The sequence below is a fragment of the Candida pseudojiufengensis genome, assembly GCF_024610245.1.
Source record: "Candida pseudojiufengensis strain CBS 10847 chromosome Unknown scaffold7, whole genome shotgun sequence".
Classification (NCBI taxonomy): Eukaryota; Fungi; Ascomycota; class Pichiomycetes; order Serinales; family Debaryomycetaceae; genus Lodderomyces; species Lodderomyces pseudojiufengensis.
The window spans coordinates 489,427-508,088 of record NW_026261527.1 but is presented as its reverse complement, the minus strand read 5'-3'; the positions used below and the strand labels follow the sequence as shown (position 1 = coordinate 508,088).

At 30.1% G+C, this 18,662-nt stretch overlaps 13 protein-coding genes across 13 annotated transcripts; 5 read left to right on the top strand and 8 right to left on the bottom strand. All coding sequences in view use genetic code 12, as the record gives it.

The window, feature by feature from the left end:
* Window positions 1-184: 184 nt before the first annotated feature.
* On the top strand, window positions 185-1,207 carry KGF55_002199 (ribonuclease; the record flags this gene model as incomplete). Its single annotated transcript, XM_051756857.1, has 1 exon — window positions 185-1,207. The coding sequence occupies one exon, from the start codon at window positions 185-187 to the stop codon at window positions 1,205-1,207; it is 1,023 nt and encodes a 340-aa protein (XP_051615187.1).
* Window positions 1,208-1,671: 464 nt separating this feature from the next.
* PGA14 (Pga14p) lies at window positions 1,672-2,130 on the bottom strand (the record flags this gene model as incomplete). Its single annotated transcript, XM_051756856.1, has 1 exon — window positions 1,672-2,130. One exon carries the CDS (start codon window positions 2,128-2,130, stop codon window positions 1,672-1,674), a length of 459 nt encoding a protein of 152 aa, XP_051615186.1.
* Window positions 2,131-3,811: 1,681 nt separating this feature from the next.
* On the bottom strand, window positions 3,812-4,696 carry KGF55_002197 (uncharacterized protein; the record flags this gene model as incomplete). The annotated part of the gene is made up of 1 exon (XM_051756855.1): window positions 3,812-4,696. The coding sequence occupies one exon, from the start codon at window positions 4,694-4,696 to the stop codon at window positions 3,812-3,814; it is 885 nt and encodes a 294-aa protein (XP_051615185.1).
* A 488-nt stretch (window positions 4,697-5,184) lies between these two features.
* Window positions 5,185-5,627, bottom strand: KGF55_002196 (Zn(II)2Cys6 transcription factor domain-containing protein; the record flags this gene model as incomplete). The annotated part of the gene is made up of 2 exons (XM_051756852.1): window positions 5,185-5,535; window positions 5,604-5,627. 2 exons carry the CDS (start codon window positions 5,625-5,627, stop codon window positions 5,185-5,187), a joined length of 375 nt encoding a protein of 124 aa, XP_051615184.1.
* A 583-nt stretch (window positions 5,628-6,210) lies between these two features.
* VPS4 (AAA family ATPase) lies at window positions 6,211-7,518 on the top strand (the record flags this gene model as incomplete). Its single annotated transcript, XM_051756851.1, has 1 exon — window positions 6,211-7,518. The coding sequence occupies one exon, from the start codon at window positions 6,211-6,213 to the stop codon at window positions 7,516-7,518; it is 1,308 nt and encodes a 435-aa protein (XP_051615183.1).
* Window positions 7,519-7,984: 466 nt separating this feature from the next.
* Window positions 7,985-8,890, bottom strand: KGF55_002194 (uncharacterized protein; the record flags this gene model as incomplete). Its single annotated transcript, XM_051756850.1, has 1 exon — window positions 7,985-8,890. The coding sequence occupies one exon, from the start codon at window positions 8,888-8,890 to the stop codon at window positions 7,985-7,987; it is 906 nt and encodes a 301-aa protein (XP_051615182.1).
* Window positions 8,891-9,114: 224 nt separating this feature from the next.
* On the bottom strand, window positions 9,115-9,468 carry KGF55_002193 (mRNA splicing protein; the record flags this gene model as incomplete). Its single annotated transcript, XM_051756849.1, has 1 exon — window positions 9,115-9,468. One exon carries the CDS (start codon window positions 9,466-9,468, stop codon window positions 9,115-9,117), a length of 354 nt encoding a protein of 117 aa, XP_051615181.1.
* A 250-nt stretch (window positions 9,469-9,718) lies between these two features.
* On the top strand, window positions 9,719-11,002 carry KGF55_002192 (GPI-anchor transamidase subunit; the record flags this gene model as incomplete). The annotated part of the gene is made up of 1 exon (XM_051756848.1): window positions 9,719-11,002. The coding sequence occupies one exon, from the start codon at window positions 9,719-9,721 to the stop codon at window positions 11,000-11,002; it is 1,284 nt and encodes a 427-aa protein (XP_051615180.1).
* A 254-nt stretch (window positions 11,003-11,256) lies between these two features.
* Window positions 11,257-12,375, top strand: QCR2 (ubiquinol--cytochrome-c reductase subunit 2; the record flags this gene model as incomplete). The annotated part of the gene is made up of 1 exon (XM_051756847.1): window positions 11,257-12,375. One exon carries the CDS (start codon window positions 11,257-11,259, stop codon window positions 12,373-12,375), a length of 1,119 nt encoding a protein of 372 aa, XP_051615179.1.
* Window positions 12,376-12,461: 86 nt separating this feature from the next.
* KGF55_002190 (uncharacterized protein) lies at window positions 12,462-12,953 on the bottom strand (the record flags this gene model as incomplete). The annotated part of the gene is made up of 1 exon (XM_051756846.1): window positions 12,462-12,953. One exon carries the CDS (start codon window positions 12,951-12,953, stop codon window positions 12,462-12,464), a length of 492 nt encoding a protein of 163 aa, XP_051615178.1.
* A 104-nt stretch (window positions 12,954-13,057) lies between these two features.
* Window positions 13,058-14,302, top strand: ARP1 (actin-related protein 1; the record flags this gene model as incomplete). The annotated part of the gene is made up of 1 exon (XM_051756845.1): window positions 13,058-14,302. The coding sequence occupies one exon, from the start codon at window positions 13,058-13,060 to the stop codon at window positions 14,300-14,302; it is 1,245 nt and encodes a 414-aa protein (XP_051615177.1).
* A 6-nt stretch (window positions 14,303-14,308) lies between these two features.
* Window positions 14,309-14,965, bottom strand: FUR1 (uracil phosphoribosyltransferase; the record flags this gene model as incomplete). Its single annotated transcript, XM_051756844.1, has 1 exon — window positions 14,309-14,965. The coding sequence occupies one exon, from the start codon at window positions 14,963-14,965 to the stop codon at window positions 14,309-14,311; it is 657 nt and encodes a 218-aa protein (XP_051615176.1).
* A 237-nt stretch (window positions 14,966-15,202) lies between these two features.
* KGF55_002187 (Sm-like protein) lies at window positions 15,203-16,661 on the bottom strand (the record flags this gene model as incomplete). Its single annotated transcript, XM_051756843.1, has 3 exons — window positions 15,203-15,342; window positions 15,411-15,625; window positions 16,153-16,661. The coding sequence occupies 3 exons, from the start codon at window positions 16,659-16,661 to the stop codon at window positions 15,203-15,205; spliced, it is 864 nt and encodes a 287-aa protein (XP_051615175.1).
* Window positions 16,662-18,662: the final 2,001 nt, after the last annotated feature.

Below are 18,662 nucleotides of genomic sequence, written 5' to 3'. Positions count from 1 at the left end.
CGTTGTCTTTTTTCACTGACTTAGCTTCGTTGTAAATTACAAACGCGTCAAACTAATTAATTCACAGGATGCGATAAAAGATAACAAAAATATGACAAAAAAAATTTTGATCCCACATTTCATAAAACATAGATAGTTTGAATATTAACCATCTTTCACTAAACCACAATAAATTAAAAAGATAATGTCCAGACTAATATTGAAATCATCTTGGGGATTAGGGAGTTTGGGTATTGCATCATATTTCTGGGGTATCGGAGGAGGAAATGGGGGGAATAAATCATCAAATTCAACATCGTTACCACCACCATCATCACCTAATTCAAATTCAAATTCAAATTTACCAATAAAACCACCATCGCAATCAAATTCTCAAGAAATATTTGATCCATCATCTATAAATCCAGAAGGTTTTTATAAATATGGATTTCCTGGTCCAATACATGATTTAGGTAAACATTCAGAATTTATAAGTTGTTATGATCGTTCTAAAAAGAATCCATATTGGGTTATAGAACATTTAACAAAAGAATCAATAACTAGAAATGGAGATTCAGGAGATAGAAAAAAATCAATTTTTAAAGAAGATGAATCAATTCCATTTAAATTTAGAAATAAATTAAGAGATTATTTTAGATCTGGATATGATAGAGGTCATCAAGCTCCAGCAGCAAATGCTAAATATAATCAATTAGCAATGGATGAAACTTTTTATTTAACTAATATATCACCACAAATTGGTGAAGGTTTCAATAGAGATTATTGGAATCATTTTGAAGAATTTGTTCGTAGGTTAACCTCAAAATATGATAATATAAGAGTTATGACAGGACCATTATATTTACCAAAATTATGTAAAGATGGAAAATATAGAGTTGAATATGAAGTTATTGGATCACCACCAAATATTTCTGTACCAACTCATTTTTTTAAATTAATTATTGGAGAAAATAATAATGACCCCAGCAATATAAGTTGTGCCGCTTTCGTATTACCAAATCAAATTATAAATAATAATATACCATTAACTCAATTTCAAGTTCCAATTGATGCATTAGAAAGATCTTCTGGTTTAGAATTATTACAAAAATTACCTTATTATAATAAAAAAGATCTTTGTAAAGAAGTTAAATGTGAAATTATTGTTAGAGAATTTCCAAAACAAGTTAATAATGTTTTAGCATTACCTTCTGGTGGTGGGAAATAGGCTTTGAAGATGATAGCCATTGTTTGAAATAGAGATGGTTATTTTACGAGGAGTTAAAGTTTTGGTGAATTCTATGACTTTGGATTTAGGAAATTATAAGCATTAAATGCTACATTATATTTGAAATACGATTCAACAACATGATTCTGATAGTGCATGAACTGACTGACTGACGGGAATTCTCACAACATGTTAAGCCGAATTAAAGGAAGTAATTGACTTTAGTATTAATTTACTCATTGGGCTTAGCTAAGACCATCTCATTTATCTAGATATAAGTAGAAATAAAGGTAATCAATTCAAATCTACAATTGTTCAAAATTGGTATAATTATATAGTATTAAATTAAAGATTTTTTACTCTATTACAACGTGATTAAATACGAAATATAAACCACCATTACATCTTTCTTCCACTTTCCCCTTTCTCTAAACTTATATCTAGTCTAAAGTTTTAAGTTAAACTTAAACTAATAAAGCAACACCTGCAGCAATAGCACCTGCAACAGCAAAAGTAGCTCCTGAAGCAGCAACATTACCGGCATTTTGAGTTGATGAACCACCTGAAGTTCCATTACCACCAGCAGCTCCACCAGCGGTACCATTACCAGCACCACCGGCACCTCCGGCAGTACCGTTTCCAGCAGCAGCACCACCAGCGGTATCGTTAGCTCTTTTGACAATATAATCATCTCTTCTTGCTAAGATTGATGAAGCTGATTTACCAGCTAATTCTGAATATTCACTTGGTGAAATAATAGAAGTAGTTGTAGTTGGATGAGGAGTTTTATTGAATCTACCATATTTATGAGTAGTTTCAGTTGCATAAACAGTAACAGTTGGTGGTTTATTGGTATCTTTTGGACCTTTACCTGCTAAAACTGATGAAGCAATAAAAGTTAATGCAGTGATTGAGAATTTCATTTTTTAGTTGATTAGTTAATTAGTTTTGAATATGAAATATATGAATGACAATTGAAATGAATGAAGAATATGAACAAAAAGAATAGTCTTTGATTAGATTATATAACTCTTTTTTGATAAAGAAACTCTTGAATATAAAAAAAGAAAGTGTTTGATTATAAATTAAAAATTGAAAACTTTTGAGCTTTTTTTGTTTTCTCTTTCTCTCTCTTTCTTATTATTAAATTTCTATTTTACTATGTAAATTATTATTATAATTGATAAGGTAGTGTAGTATCTACCAATATTTTCTATACTAAACTAAAATAATTCCCTCAGCTTAATTAATACAAAATATAAACAATACAAAAAATTTAAATTATGTCATTGGTTGATAAATTTTTATTCATCTTATTTATATTTTTTTGTTGTAGTTCGTCTTAAATTGTAATAATAAAGAGAGATCTAAGCGGACCTTATTTTTTTTTATCATTATTTACTGTGAATAGTGTCTCTAATTTTGTTACCGTATTGTTACATTGGCTCATTCGGCTAGTTCATTTTATTTCAACTCTATAGTTTGTTTGAATCTTTATTCAGAATAGTTCAAGTACTTGTTGTAAGTTTAAACAGGGCAATGCTTGACCCACGGGTTTTGATTTTTTTGGATTTTCAGGATAATTTAGAGATACGTTTCATGGTACCACACATATTTTTCTTGATTACATAGACGTTAGTATATATAATTCAAAAGAAACGGCAGATTAGCCAAAATTTCTACCACATTTATCATAATTTTTAGTCTTGAAAAATTATGGCTTGCTATATTTTGGTAGATTGTGCACTACTCGTATTTTTTCACTTTTTTTTTTTTAACACCGGTTCATATAACCGATATGATTAAGCTTTAATCATGCCAGATCTAATTTGTTAAAGCTATGCTTTCCTCACAAAAGTTGTGGAATTAGGTCTTCAAACACTGAGTTGTTTAATGAAGTTCTGTAAGCTTTTATCAAATTCAGATTTCGGAAGTAGATTTGGTGTAATACCTTGGGTAATTGAATCGGCTTTATTAAAAAGATTAGGAGATGATGTTACATTTATTTTTCACCGGAAATATAAAACCATGTTTAACCGAAGAATCAGAGATATTATTTACTTTGTACCTTAAATCTTAATCAAGGAAAGAGCTTACAATAAATTAATCCGATGATATGTCTTATTACAGCTGCTGGACATAAACATTGTGAAAAGGCTAGCGGTTTTACCTGCACTGAACTTTTGATAAAGCTGGTTAAAACTGGCTCACACATGATAAATTTTTCTCATGAGATCTAACATAGAGAGGAGTCAAACATCTCAAGACGAAGACCACTCCCATCGCTAATTGAATGAATTGCGTTGTCTCCCAAAACTAGTTGATATAGATTCATGTCTTCGACCAACTTAGAGTAAGACTCTTTGCTTGACTGAATGGCCGTTTTGTATAATATTGATATTAGGCTTTTCTAATTGTATTTTTGTGTAATGTTTCAGGAACATCAACTTGTTTCAAAACATTGATGCAGCAAAATTTTCACCTAAATGATAGAGAATTTCAAATAAAATGTATAGTGAAAGCAAAAATAATTCTTGTTGCAATTTTTCATGTCTTCAAAATTCTATGTACTACATATCTAAATTATAAACAAACAAATTAAAATCACCCATCTAAAGCAAATTCAACATCAACTCCTTCAAATTCTTTAGCTAAATCAACTAATTTTGATTTCATCATATTTAAATTTTCATTTTGTGGTTTTAAATCAGGTAACCAATCAGCAACTCCATGTTGTAATATACCTTTTGCTCTACTTTTTCCAAATTTAACATTACCATAAGAACCATGTAAAGTTAATCTTTTATTTTTTGAATTATATTTTGCTCTATGTAAAATATTATTATTATAAAATACTAAATCTCCTGGATTTAAATTTACAATAATTTGATTTGTTATAAATTCTTTTCTTCTGGTAGAATCAATTGTTTTGTTTCTTTCTTCTTCTGTTCTTATTCTATTATGAGATTTTGGTATAACTATTAAACAATCATCAGGAGTTAAACTTAAATTAAATTGAGCACCAGCAAAAGGATAAGTTAATAATTCTTCAGCTTCTTCTTCAGGTGTAACTTCAGGTTTTATTGTATCTCTATGCCAATCTAATTCAAAATCAGTTAATGGATTAATTAACATATTTAATAATTCCATTGAAATTTCATCTTTGCTGATTTGTAAAATATCAGAAACTATATTTAACATTTTTTCATCTCCATATAAATTATGAAATTCATAACTTTTTTCACCTAAATTTGGATGTAATAATCCTGAAACTCCCCAAATATCAGGACTGAAATTTTTTGGCCATGGTGGAAACATTTTATTTGTTGTTCTAACTGAATCAATTTCTCCTCGTCTAGCCATATCAACTATTATTTCACTTGCTTTTGTATATCTATCAATTTCTTCTGGTGTTAAAAAATTTCTAATTACTGTGAAACCATTTTCATTTATTTCATCATGATATTTATGTGGAATTGGAACTGGCATTTTAATTCTTGATCTTTTCTTGATTGATTAAATTGTTTGAAAAGTTGAATTAGGAATGATTACCTATTATATCTACTGAGGAATGGTTTTGAAAGTATGGGGTAATGATTGAACTTATATTAAGACCCCCAATCTTGAATTTATTGTAACCTTGTGACAGATATGTCTAATATTAAGTGGATAGAATTAATCATGAGATTGGTTAAAAACTATTTTAGTCCCACTTCAAAAATTTAATGTAACGTCCTAACAATTATCTAATTTTTCAAATTCCGCTTCTCAAATCTGGAGAGCGCAATTTTGAGAAAAACGGTTTGTCCTACCCGTTTAAAGATCTAAATGATATCGCTCGTACTATTGACCTGGAATCTGTGAGTATAAATTTTACATGTTTCCATGGGGAAGAAAGAGAAATAAATTGGTAACATCAAAACATTTCTGAGAGGAGCTGAGAATACCAATGATCAATCCAACAATTATACCTGAATCTATTTATGACAACTTATAACATTCATATTTAAATGACCGATATCATCCATTGCTTCTTCTTTTTCACTAGCGAATTCTCTAACTAAAGAATCTAAATTTGGATTTTTAATTTTTTTTAATTTGTTATTAGTACTTGAAGTATTATTATGTCTTTGTAAAATTGATTCATTTAACCTTTTTTGATCTATATCGGATAATGATGGAGATTGAGCGGGTGTTGGTAATGACGATGATAGTGATGTTGTTGTTGATTGTTTTTTAACTTTCAGGTTTTTTGTCAAATCTGGCCATATACATTCTTGATTTCTTGATTGACATGCTAAACAAATTGGGGACGTTTCATCACATTTCTTTCTGTCATTTTTAAGTTAGTATCCCTTTAGCGAAAGTTCTATTAATTCTAATTTAATCAACATACTTTCTTTTTCTGCAATTCAAACATCCAGTTTTACTTCTAAATCTAGTACCGATTATATTATTTATCTTTATAGTTTTTTGTTTAAATCCATTATTGATTGTTGCATTTGAAGTTTTATTTGTTGTCGGTAGTTTTGAATCTTTTGTGGACAGGCTCTGTTCAATATTTGAAAAGAAAGAGGGATCTAAATTCGTGAACGTCCTAGTTTGTTGTTGATTAGGGTTTGTCATTGATAAGGTGGTTCCAAATATGAAATTCGAAAAAACCGATAAGAATTTTGATAAAAATTATTTTTTCTTTTTTCTCTCCATTTCTGGTAATCAATTAGGCGGTATTAGGAGTTGATTCATGAAAAGCAAAATATTTGGCATGTAGCAACAATCAATATCGAGATAACATCAATCCTGATCTGCTATTTTTAATTATTGACTATATCAAAAGCTATGTGTTTGTAACAGTAGTCATTGGATCGAAACTCCGAAATAGCTCCAATCAAAAACTCGGTTGGTAGCATCACTCTACCAATATTTTTCATAGATCGCCTTTAAATTTTCGACCATTTACGATAAGACACATTGATTATTACAAATACATTAACAACGAAGTGATGTCAGGGGCGTCTGACTTTTTAAGTAAGGGGATAGATCTAGTACAAAAGGCTATAGATGCAGATACTGCCACAAGATATGAAGAAGCATACAAGTTATATTACAATGGATTAGATTATTTAATGTTAGCAATAAAGTATGAAAAAAATCCTAAATCAAAAGAATTAGTTAAATCAAAATTCACAGAATATTTAACAAGAGCAGAACAGCTTAAGGATCATTTGGAGAATCAACAAAACAAATCAAACTCTGCTGAAAATTCCGCAAATGGTTCTACAAAGGCTAAGAAATCTGGTAGTGGAGATGGAGATGATGATGATGCCGATACCAAAAAATTAAGAGGAGCGTTAGCAGGTGCGATCTTATCGGAAAAGCCTAATGTCAAATGGTCAGATATAGCTGGATTAGATTCCGCAAAAGAAGCTTTAAAAGAAGCTGTCATATTACCAGTTAAATTTCCACATTTATTTGTGGGTAATAGGAAACCAACATCAGGTATATTGTTATATGGACCACCGGGAACAGGTAAATCATATTTAGCCAAAGCTGTAGCAACAGAAGCAAATTCAACTTTTTTCAGTGTTTCATCCTCTGATTTAGTTTCAAAATGGATGGGAGAGTCTGAAAGATTAGTGAAACAATTATTTACAATGGCTAGGGAAAATAAACCATCAATTATTTTTATTGATGAAGTCGATGCATTGTGTGGACCAAGAGGTGAAGGAGAAAGTGAAGCTTCAAGAAGAATTAAAACTGAGTTATTAGTTCAAATGAATGGGGTTGGAAATGATTCTCAGGGAGTTTTAGTACTAGGAGCCACAAATATTCCTTGGCAACTAGATGCTGCAATAAGGAGAAGATTTGAAAGAAGAATATATATTGCTTTACCTGACGTTGAAGCAAGAACTAGAATGTTTGAAATAAATATTGGTGATGTTCCTTGTGAATGTACACCTCATGATTATCGAACATTGGCCGATTTGACAGATGGATATTCAGGTCATGATGTTGCAGTTGTTGTGAGAGATGCATTAATGCAACCAATACGAAAAATCCAGCAAGCCACACATTTCAAACCTGTAATAGATGAAATAGATGGTAAAGAAAAATATACACCATGTTCACCTGGTGATGAAGGAGCAAAAGAAATGAGTTGGATGGAAATTGGAACAGATGAATTAAAAGAACCACCTTTAACTATAAAAGATTTCATCAAATCAATAAAAAGTAATAGACCAACTGTTAATGCATCTGATATATCTAATCATGTTAAATTTACTGAAGATTTCGGTCAAGAAGGGAATTAAAAAAAAGAACTCAAAACATTCTAGCATATATAAAATAACTTTTTTTTCAGTTCTAAAACTATGTAATTTTATACAATTAATAATACAATTTGCATATTAAAATAGATTAAAGATAGCAAACAAGGATTATTTCCTAATTAGTATAGCAAGCAATTTGTTTAAGTGCCTATCGGTTTTGGATCTTGATTATTGTGGATTCAAGTTAATATATAAAGTTGCTGAAATCCTTTGGATTAGATTTGAAAGTAGAAAGAGATTAAGTTTATAACTTACCATCATCTTACCATATATCAACAAGTCTATCTTATATTATTATATAGAATACATAGACCTACATATACAACCTTCAAGCTCAACTTATTATTATCGTTATTAGCTCATCCTTATTATTATTTGATTATTAGGTGATTTATCAGTTACTATCGCCCTATAATCATCATTCATACGTTAGTGACCAATCAGCCAATTAGTATCTCTGTCTGTAACGTCCATTATCATTATTTCTCGTAGGTGATCTTGACCTAGTTTTCTTTAACTTGTTGGCAAATAAGTCTTCTTCTTCATCATCTCCATTTCTGATCTCAGTTTTTCTCCCGTTGTTTCCTTTTAGTTTGTCAGCAAACAAGTCCTCTTCTTCTGGCTCATTCGCTTTTATTTCTATTGATTCACCATCACGTCTACTTCGTCTATGGTGATGTTTATGTCTTCTTGGATGTAGATCTCGTTCAGGTTCACCATGTACTAAATAATATCTTGAATATTGAGAAGCATTTTTAACTTTTCTATCTGATTGAAAAGCTTGTCTTATTTTTAATTCAATGGATGTTTCATCTTCTTCTATACTTGTAACTTCATTTGGATCTTTTTCAGGTAATCCTAATCTATTTGATAAACTTTGACTTTTACGAAATTGTATTATAGGATTATAATCTTTTGCATCAACCTCTTGTATTACTTCATTAATAAAATTTGGATCATTTTCATCTAATGTTGTCGCTATTCTTCTAATTTGTCTTAATGCATTTATTTGATCTTGATTAGTTTTAAAAACAATAACAACATTTGAATCATCAATCCATTCAACTCGAAACGTTATTTGATCATCAAATGGGATCTGATTGTATTTAAGTTCTCCATTTTCTTCATCTTGAGTAACAGTGTAATTTAAATAATAATCAATATATGATTTAATTTCTTCAGTTGATAAATTATCAACTCCATTTAATTTGAATGCTTCTGGTCTTATTTTTTGTACTGTCCCATTGTAGTCAACTTCTATTGATAATTCTTCAATTTTAGCTTCATTGGCTTTTTCATCTTCTAGTGACTTTACTATGAAACCCCCATATGGAGCCACCTCTGGTTGGTTCATTAATATGCTACTTTACTTATGATATATTATTATGAATTGAAATTATTTTTTTTTTTCACGAGTGTATCAAGAGGTTTAGATTAAGACTTAGACTCACTAAGAGTCTTCAGAGAATCAATACAAGCTGTACTATGTCTGCTTTTAAAGTCATGACTTCGTTAATTAATATCATATAAATCACATTGTGAATTGGCTGAGTAGTAAAAAAAATCAAGTTCAATATTTTACTCCTTCATTTCTACTTCTTCAACGACCTCAGTCTTCTTTTCAACATTCCCATCTGTATCAACCGATGTAGACTCAGTAGCGGTCGTTTCAGTTGTTGCTCTTGGACCTTTCGGTATAACTTTACTACCATCGCTATTGATAAATTCTCGTATAAATAGAACATTATTACATCTAATGAATATACTACCAATCAATTCTTCTCTCTTGTTATCATCTTTATCGTAGATTATTTCGTATGTGTCATCCAATTGTAAGTTTAGATAATTATCTGTTGACATCAATTGTCCTTTATATTCTGTTTTATTCCATTTTAACCTTACTACTACTTGTTTACCTATCAATGATTTCATGAAAGGTTTAGGATTTAGTGGCTGAAACTATGTTGGTGTTAGTATAATAATAATTGTAAAAAAATGGAAGGTTTGAGTATGTTCACATACACTCGACATGACATATTATGTTTGATGTATTTGATGCTTAAGATTAGAGTAAGATTAAAACAAGATCAAATTGAGATCTCATTTTTTTTTTCAAAAGTTAAAAGTAAACAACACGTCAAAGACCGTTTCAAAAAATTAAGAATTGAAACACCAAGGTAATATGAGTAAGTCAACTCAGGTGTTCGTTATAGCTGGAGCAACTAGGCTTCTACTACCAGTCCTAGTATCATCATTGGTACCCATCTTATCATCTTCAACAGAATTATCAACTCCCATCACTTCATTCAAAGCTTTACAAGAAGCATTCTATTTTTTAGACCATAACTTAAACCTATATGATGGTGGAGTCAATCATCATCCACCATTATTAGTCATTATATTATCATTTTTCAATTCATTTCCATACCCAAACTTTTGGTTTTCACTAATTTACACGGTTACCGATTTACTAATAGCTTCAAATCTTGTTCAAATTAATAAGTGGTATAATCGATATAGATCAAAACATCATGGATTTGAGCAAAAATATCTCGGGTTTAATGATGATTTAATTGCATGTTTCTACTTATTCAATCCATTGATATTGTTGACTAACTTGAGTCATTCTACAATTGTATTTACATGGTTCTTCATAGTCCAATCAATATCTCAAATAGTAATTAAAAAGAATGTCATTAGATCAATGATTTCATTAGCTATTGCAAGTTATCTTTCATTTCATTCATTATACTTGTTACCTTCGATACTTGCTTTAGCATATGCCACGAGCTCAAGAGATATATTAAAATTTTCAATCATCAATTTGGGAGCTTTTGCAACTTCGCTAGCCATTTTATTATACGCGTCTTTTGTATGTACTGGATCATGGCTATTTATTGACAAATGTTACACAACTGTTGTTTTGTTCAAGAAAATCACACCAAATGTTGGACTATGGTGGTATTTGTTTACGGAAATGTTTGAATTTTTTACACCATTTTATACTGGGATGTTTAACTTATACTCATTTGTCTTTATTATACCAATTACTTTAAGATTATTTGAATATAGAAAAAGTCCGAAATTGGGAGACTCATTTCTTTCCATAATTTTATCAATGCTATGGGTTTCATTTACAAAGTCATATCCAACAATAGGTGACTTGGGATTTGTATTGTCAATCCTTCCAATGTTTAAGGATACAATTTTGACTCATTGTAAGATGTTGTTCATCACAGGAATGACATTAATAATTTCGTTAATACTATCACCAATTTTTTATTACTGTTGGATTGTTTTAGGTAATGGTAATTCAAATTTCTTTTACAGTATAAATCTCATTTGGGGAGGAGTTCATTTACTTCTTTTAATGGAATTAATTTGGGCTCAATTAATTGTTGATTATGGAGTTGAAAATGATTTGAGTGATGAACAACTCAAACAAACAACTTTAGCTCAGTTGTAAGACTTGTAAATAGAATAATCAAACAACATGCATTACCTATAAACCTCTGATCGATCTATACTGGTAACTGATACAGATTACTTCAATTCAAGTAAAAGAGTATCACGTGACACTGTTTCAAATTACTTAACTCTCCAATCAACAAATGAGAATTTATAATTTTTCTCTTTCTCTAAGAAACAGTAAATTTTCACAATTTATAGACAATCTAATTGATAATCATCTGACACTTACCACACGTATATAGTATCATAATGTTGTCTCGTACATCAATTCGTGCATACAGCACCATACCTAATGCCATTAAGATTTCTGCTAAAGATTCAGTAAATGATTTAACTAAATTAGCAGTTGTAATTGACAATGCAGGTGCTAAAAATGGAAAACATGGTACATCACATTTATTATCAAAATTTGCATTTTTAAGTAATGCAAATAAATCAGCTTTACGTTTCACAAGAGAATCTGAATTATTGGGTGGTGATTTTTCAGCAAAACCATCAAGAGATGCATTAATTTTAGAAACTAAATTTTTAAAACAAGATTTACCATATTATATTGAAGAATTAGGAAATGTATTATCCAACACTAGATATACCCGTCATGAATTCGATGAAGTAGTGTTACCAGCTGCTAAATATGAAGCACAATATGCTCATTCCCACTCTCTTTTCACTGGGGTAGATAAATTACATGAAATATCTTTTAGAAAAGGTTTAGGTAATCCATTATATTACAATCCATCAACACCAATTGAGGTTGATGAATTAGCTCAATTTGCTGAAGAGAATTTTACTGGAGAAAATATTACCATATACGCTGAAGGTGCAGATGAAGCTGACTTAAGCAAATTTGTGGAAGAATCAGCTTTCTCATACTTATCAAAAGGAACAAAAAATGATACTGTACCAACAACTTTTCATAAAAATCAAGAAGCCAGAATACCTGCCACTGGTGCATCTACTGCCTTAATTGGTATTCCAATTAAACCAGCTGATTTCGGTAAATATTTGACATTAGCAGCAGCAATCGGTACTCATAAATTACCAACAATTACTGGTCCATTATCAAAAATCCCAGGTGCAACATCACAAGTACATAAACATAAAGAAGCTGGTTTATTTGTTATATCAGTAACAGGTAAAGCAAGTGAGGTAGCTGAAGGTATAAAACAAGCTAAAAAAGTTGCTGAATCAGTAAGCTCAACTGATTTACAAAACTCAGTTAAATTTGCAGAATTATCTGTTGCATTACAATCTTCATTATCAAAACCATTAGATATAAAAGTTTCAGCTTCACAAGCTCCAATAAAAGATTTCAATTATGTTGCAGTAGGTGATTTGAATGTATTACCATTTGCTTCAGATTTGTAAATATTATAAGACATATACAAATTTAATAAACATAAAAAATTCGATCAAATGAGGCAGCTTAATTTGTTAATCATTAATCATACATTTTAATCTATATAAGCTTCTATCCATTTGGATGCTAAGAATACTTTCTTACCTTCCATTGTTTCCAGCGTGAATCCTTTTACTAGATTGTCAAAAGACGATCGCGATAACTTAGTCTTTTCTTGTAAATTTACTGAACAACACGCATCTTTTAGTTCATTAAGATCAATCTGTATATCAGTGTCATTACTATCTTTGGCAAAAACTTTTAATGCATCACATATCACTGATTTCTCTTCAACCAATAAAAGCTCTTTTGCCATAATATTTGAGAATTGAGCAAATGTTATACCTTTTTTTGAATGATCTTTACCATCTATTGTAAGCATCTTAGTTAATTGTGAATCAGTTGGTTGTTTGAAATCAATGGATGAATAGATGTTTTTAAGATCCTCTTTCGTTATTAAGGAGTCTCTTGACTCTCCATCTATTAAAGTAAAAGCATTCCTGATTTGTGTCTTTTGATTTGTAGATAAAGAACTTAAACTTGTCATTGAAAAGTAGTTTGGTTGAGGAATCAATAAATCAAAAATTAGAATCGTTTTGTTTACTTTTTTTTTTACGCGTAACTCAACTTTAGATCAAAACTCAATGATAAATGGAAACATTATATAATCAACCGATAGTAGTTGATAATGGGTCAGGGAATCTTAAAGCAGGCTTTGCTGGTGAAGAAAAGCCAAAAGCTTATGCTTCGGCAATCATAGGGAGACCAAAATACCAAAAATTGATGACAAATTCATTGATTTCTTCATCTGTCGGATCACATTTAACAAAATCTGATCCAGATATTTTCATTGGTGATGCAGCCCAAAATAATAGGGGGCTTCTAAAATTAACATACCCTATTGAGCATGGAATTGTCACAAATTGGTCAGATATGGAGAAATTATGGTATCATATGTTTGAAACAGATTTAAAAATACAACCTGAAGATCATCCACTTCTAATAACTGAAGCACCTTTAAATCCAAGATCTAATAGAGATAAAATGTGTCAAATTATGTTTGAACAATTCAATATTCCATGTTTATATTTATCAATTCAAGCAGTATTGGCATTATATGCATCAGGAAGAACAACTGGGGTAGTGATAGACAGTGGAGATGGAGTTACTCATGTTGTCCCAGTTTATGAAGGATTTTCATTACCGTCTTCAATAAAAAGAATTGATATTGCAGGACGAGATATAACTCAAAATCTATCTTTTAATATACGGCGTGTTTCAGGAGTTGCGTTACAAAGTAGTTCAGAAATGGAAATTGTACGACTAATAAAGGAACAATGTTGTTTTGTTTCAAAAGATGTAGTAAAAGATGAAAAATTGTATGGAGCTCATTATTTAAGAAAAAGTGCAGGTAAAAGTGAAATTTTTGCTAGTTACAAATTACCAGATGGTCATGAATTGAAGTTAGGTGTTGAAAGATTCAGAGCTCCTGAAATATTATTCAATCCTCAAATCATTGGAGATGAAAGTCAAGGAATTCATGAACTTACTTCTTTAGCAATTGCCAAAACTGATTTAGATTTAAGACCAATTTTATATCAAAACATATTATTATCTGGCGGTAATACTCTTTTAAAAAATTTTGGAGATAGATTACTAAAGGAATTGAAAGATTTACAAAATATCCATGAATCAAGTAATCCCTTGTGGAGTAATAACAAAATAGAGAGTTACAACACCAAATTGAAAGTCAAGATCTATGCACCTCCAGAAAGAAAATATTCAACTTGGATAGGTGGCTCAATATTAGCAGGATTATCAACGTTTAAAAAGATGTGGGTAACTGCTGCAGAATATCGTGAAAATCCCGAAATAATACATAAGAAATGTTTGTAAATAGAATTATATGCAATAATACCTGTCACCAAAATCACCTAAACCAGGTACAATAAATTTATCATCATCTAATTTTTCATCAATACCACCAGTTATGATTTTAACATCTGGGAATTTATCATGAAAAGCTTTTATACCTTCAGGAGCAGCCAATAAATTCAAAAAGAAAATTCGATCCATTTTAACTCCTCTTGATAATAAAACTTCAACCGCCATTATAGCTGATCCACCAGTTGCTAACATTGGGTCTAATAAAAATACATATCTTTCACTTATATCCTCAGGTAATTTCTCATAAAATAATTTTGGTAATGCAGTTTCTTCGTCTCTTTGAATTAATATTTTCCCAATTCTTACTGATCTACAACAATCTCTTAATCCCATCTCCATTGATTCTCCTGCTCTTACTATTGAAACTCCACAAATTTTCCCCAAAAACTTATATCCATTGTATTTATATCCACCATGACATTCAATCATACAATGTTCAACAGGTAATTGATTTAATCCTTCTTCTACTAACAAACGTATTATTCTATCAGAATAAAAAACAAAATCACCTCTTTTAGTTGATTGATCTCGAATTATACTATAAAGACCAATTAATTGATTTGTTTGTGGTAGCAATATAACATTTTTGTTTACTTCTTGACTAACGGACATGGTTAATGATCTTAATAATATTTACTGAAAATAGTAAATTATTATTTAAAGATAAGAAATGATGAAGTTTGAAAAAAATAAGAGATTTTTTTTTTAAGGTTGATAAATATTCATCGCGAGTGGGATAAAAGAACGGCTTACACCAAATTTGGATACCCTTTCCAACTTAGATGAAATATTGGTCTTAAGATGCTAATATACCTAACACCAAATTCAATTCAATATAGTACAAAATGTTTATTCTTCTTCTTGTATAAAAGGATTATCAATTATTTCACTGCCATCAACTGGTGATATCGTCAATAAACTCGTACATCTGACCACTACCAACCCCAAATCTCTAGTTTTATCAGTCAATGTATCTTCATCTTCAGGATCTAAATCAAAATTAGTTAGTATCGTGCTTTCTCAATGAATCGTGATTCTATAATTATTAAAAACATACCTCTTAATTGTTCTTTAACATCTTCTAATACTAAATTCATCAATTGATCAAAACCTTTTAATGTTCCAGTTACTTGTCTACCTCCAACAAACCTTACTCTTATTTCTTGATCTTTATATTTATTTAAATCTAATATAGCTTCCCTTTTCGGACCTTCTGTTTTTGGTCTATCATTATTTTGATTTCTTCGTCTATTCTGATTTTTATTATGCTTTCTATTGTCGTTCTGGAATTGTTAGTAAATTATTGATAATTTAATTAGATGAAACCGATACATACTCCTTCTGACATATTGTTGGTATTGTTGTGAGATTGATTATGTATTAAATGAGTAGGTTACTGCTATTTTTTTTCTTCCGAGTGGAATTATTCAAGTCGCATCAAAGTTAATTCTATTTTGAATTTTGCAACAAGACGTTTATTATACGCATAAGAAGTGAGATTAGTAACTCGAGAGAAGAGGGTTGAAGCTTTATGAGACACTGTTCACTTTCTTGAACAATAATGCTTCTAGTAACTATAGGATTATTTCAAATTGTTCTTCTTCCGAATTCTGCAAAATTACAAATAATATTTACATTTTGTATTCTATATGCAATATGTACAAATCGTATCAATGAATCCCTCCTATTTCGTTTCTGGTAAGAATTCATTGCTTATGTTGGTAATTGATGTATTTTGTTTGACATGTCTTGTATGATAATTTATCTTATTAAAAGTTTAATATTCATTTCTCATCCACATTTGTTTTCTTTTCTGTCTATCCGTTATAAATTTAGGTATATTCTTCTGAGTTTCAATTCTTTTTTGTTTTGAAAGTTCAGTTTTAAAAAAATATATTAATTTTGGTAATTCAATATTAAATTTTTTACTTAATTCTTTAAAATTCCATTTTATTGGATCATCATTTCTTAATTTCTTTATAGTTTCTATGGTTTCTGCCGTTATATTATATTCTCTTTCATTTGGAGCTTTAAATTGTCTTATTATTGGCATATCCAATATTATATCATGAGATATTTGATTTTGTTTTGCAAGTTCTCTTCTTGGATCATTTGGTGGTAAGAAAATGTATGGTGTTTGCATTGGTGGACTTATTATTGCTGCTGGGGGATTGTAAATAAGACCTTGTTGAGTTTTTGGATTGAAATTGAAACCTGATCTTTTTGCATTGTATTTATTCTTGGGTATTGGTTCATACGGTATATCTTTTAGACTATTGTGGACTCTTCGTATCGACTGTCTTATCATCTTTGCTGTATATTGTGTTTGTGTTTGCGAAGGGTATTGAAATGTGTGAGCAATGGATTGATGAGTTGATAGAGTTGTGTTAGGTATTAGTTCTGTTCTTGTATTAATCCTTGTCTAAAGATTCGATTTGAAAAGTTTTTCACCCTAACATTAATTTTTTTTTTTTCACTCGTCGTGTGCATACAATCTGAGTTCAAGATTTGATATTTTGCAACCAAATTTAAGTATCACCAGTGTCAAAAATGATTCCATACCTTGAATATAGTTTTGGATCGTTGATCGATTTTGAAACATATGTTAATCAAAGAGTTCTTATCAGAAAAGCCAAATAAAAGATAAATTGACTATCAAGTTCCACTCGCCACTTATGACAATTTTCCAATATGAGTCTAACGTCTTTTGTATAGACACTTCTACGATACACCTTCTATGTATATAATTTGTGGATATACTAGCTTTAACAAAACTTTGCAAATGTTCACTTTCTTGATCAATGTATATCAAAACTTTATAAGAAGTCTCATCTTCTCTCATCAACATCATTGAATACATCCAAAATGCCTTCATGACACACAGATTTCTGCACTTTTCAACAGGAATGAACCAGACAAAACCGAACAATATTATTGATCTAGTAATGGCTCAACTAGCTCCGAAGATACCAAAGTATATTGATTTCATATATGTGGTTGATGCGAATAATCAAGTTCATAAAAGGGGGAATTTTTTAGGTCGAGAAACTATACGAGCACTAATCTAAAGTTAGCAAAATCGTAATAAATTTTGAGTCGTACTCTAAGACTACGGGTTAAACCTAAAAACTTTACAATCATGAAAAGTCCTTTGTAGTGTAATGGCTATCACGGTTCGCTTTCACCGAGCAGATCGGGGTTCGATTCCCCGCAAGGGAGCTTCATAATAATTCAACCATGTTGTTTTTTTGTATCAATGCCTCAAAAATCCATTTGATGTATTGATTATCTTTTTGAATTATAGACATTCAATATATCAAAGTCATCTCTTGAGTTGCATAAAAAAATAGAATAGCTTTAATTCTTTGAATCTGAAGAAGGAAGAGAACTAGTGTAGTCTCACTTATTTTGTTACATAAAATTTTTCGTTTCAGAATTTTGCCGCAAATTTTCCATACTTGCTAGTTGAAAACTTTATCATCCTCTTTTGCAGCATTTGCTTTCAAAATTCAAATATTATAATTTGGTTATCATAAACTACATGTAGTGGTTGTTACGTCTGTTGATGAAATGCTTTTGTTTGCTTCGATTATATTCATTAACCCTAATCCCATGGTCTTTACAAAATCCTCGCCTATAAAAAATAGAATTAACATCAAATTTTACCATTATTGAACAACTTTGAAAACAATAAGAACCCTTTCATAAATGCGCTCATTAAAATAATATACACTAAATCACTAGACTAGATCAGGCTTATGTTCGTCGGCTTTAAGATTTTCTAATAAATATAATGTTCTACAATAATTTATTAGTTCTCACTAAAGTTACATTTCTAGCTGACACGTCTGTCGAAGGAATAAGAATATGAACAAACAATTTCACTTCGAAAACATAAAGCTTCTATTTTTTATAACCTAAAACTTCAAGATACGAACTACTAAAAACTAACCCCGTGAAAACTCCGTTGAAGCCATATGATCTGGAATAAAATAATTTCGAATCGTAGATCCCTTATGCTAAAAGTGTTTAATACTTTAAATGACAAATCATTTTTTTTCGAACACGATAAAATCAATTGGTCTAATCTACTTGATTTATTGAAAATCCTTTTGAATATTACGAAAACGCCGTTAATACTATCTCATATTACATTATAATCAAATGTAATGGAACATAACCTCTACAAAAAAAAAAGGTACAAAATCAAACTGGTAAAAAAATTAAAGTTTCAAAGTTTAAAAAATTTAACCAAGTTAAGACAAATTTTTCAATAGATCCTATTCATTAAATCCACAACTAAATTTTA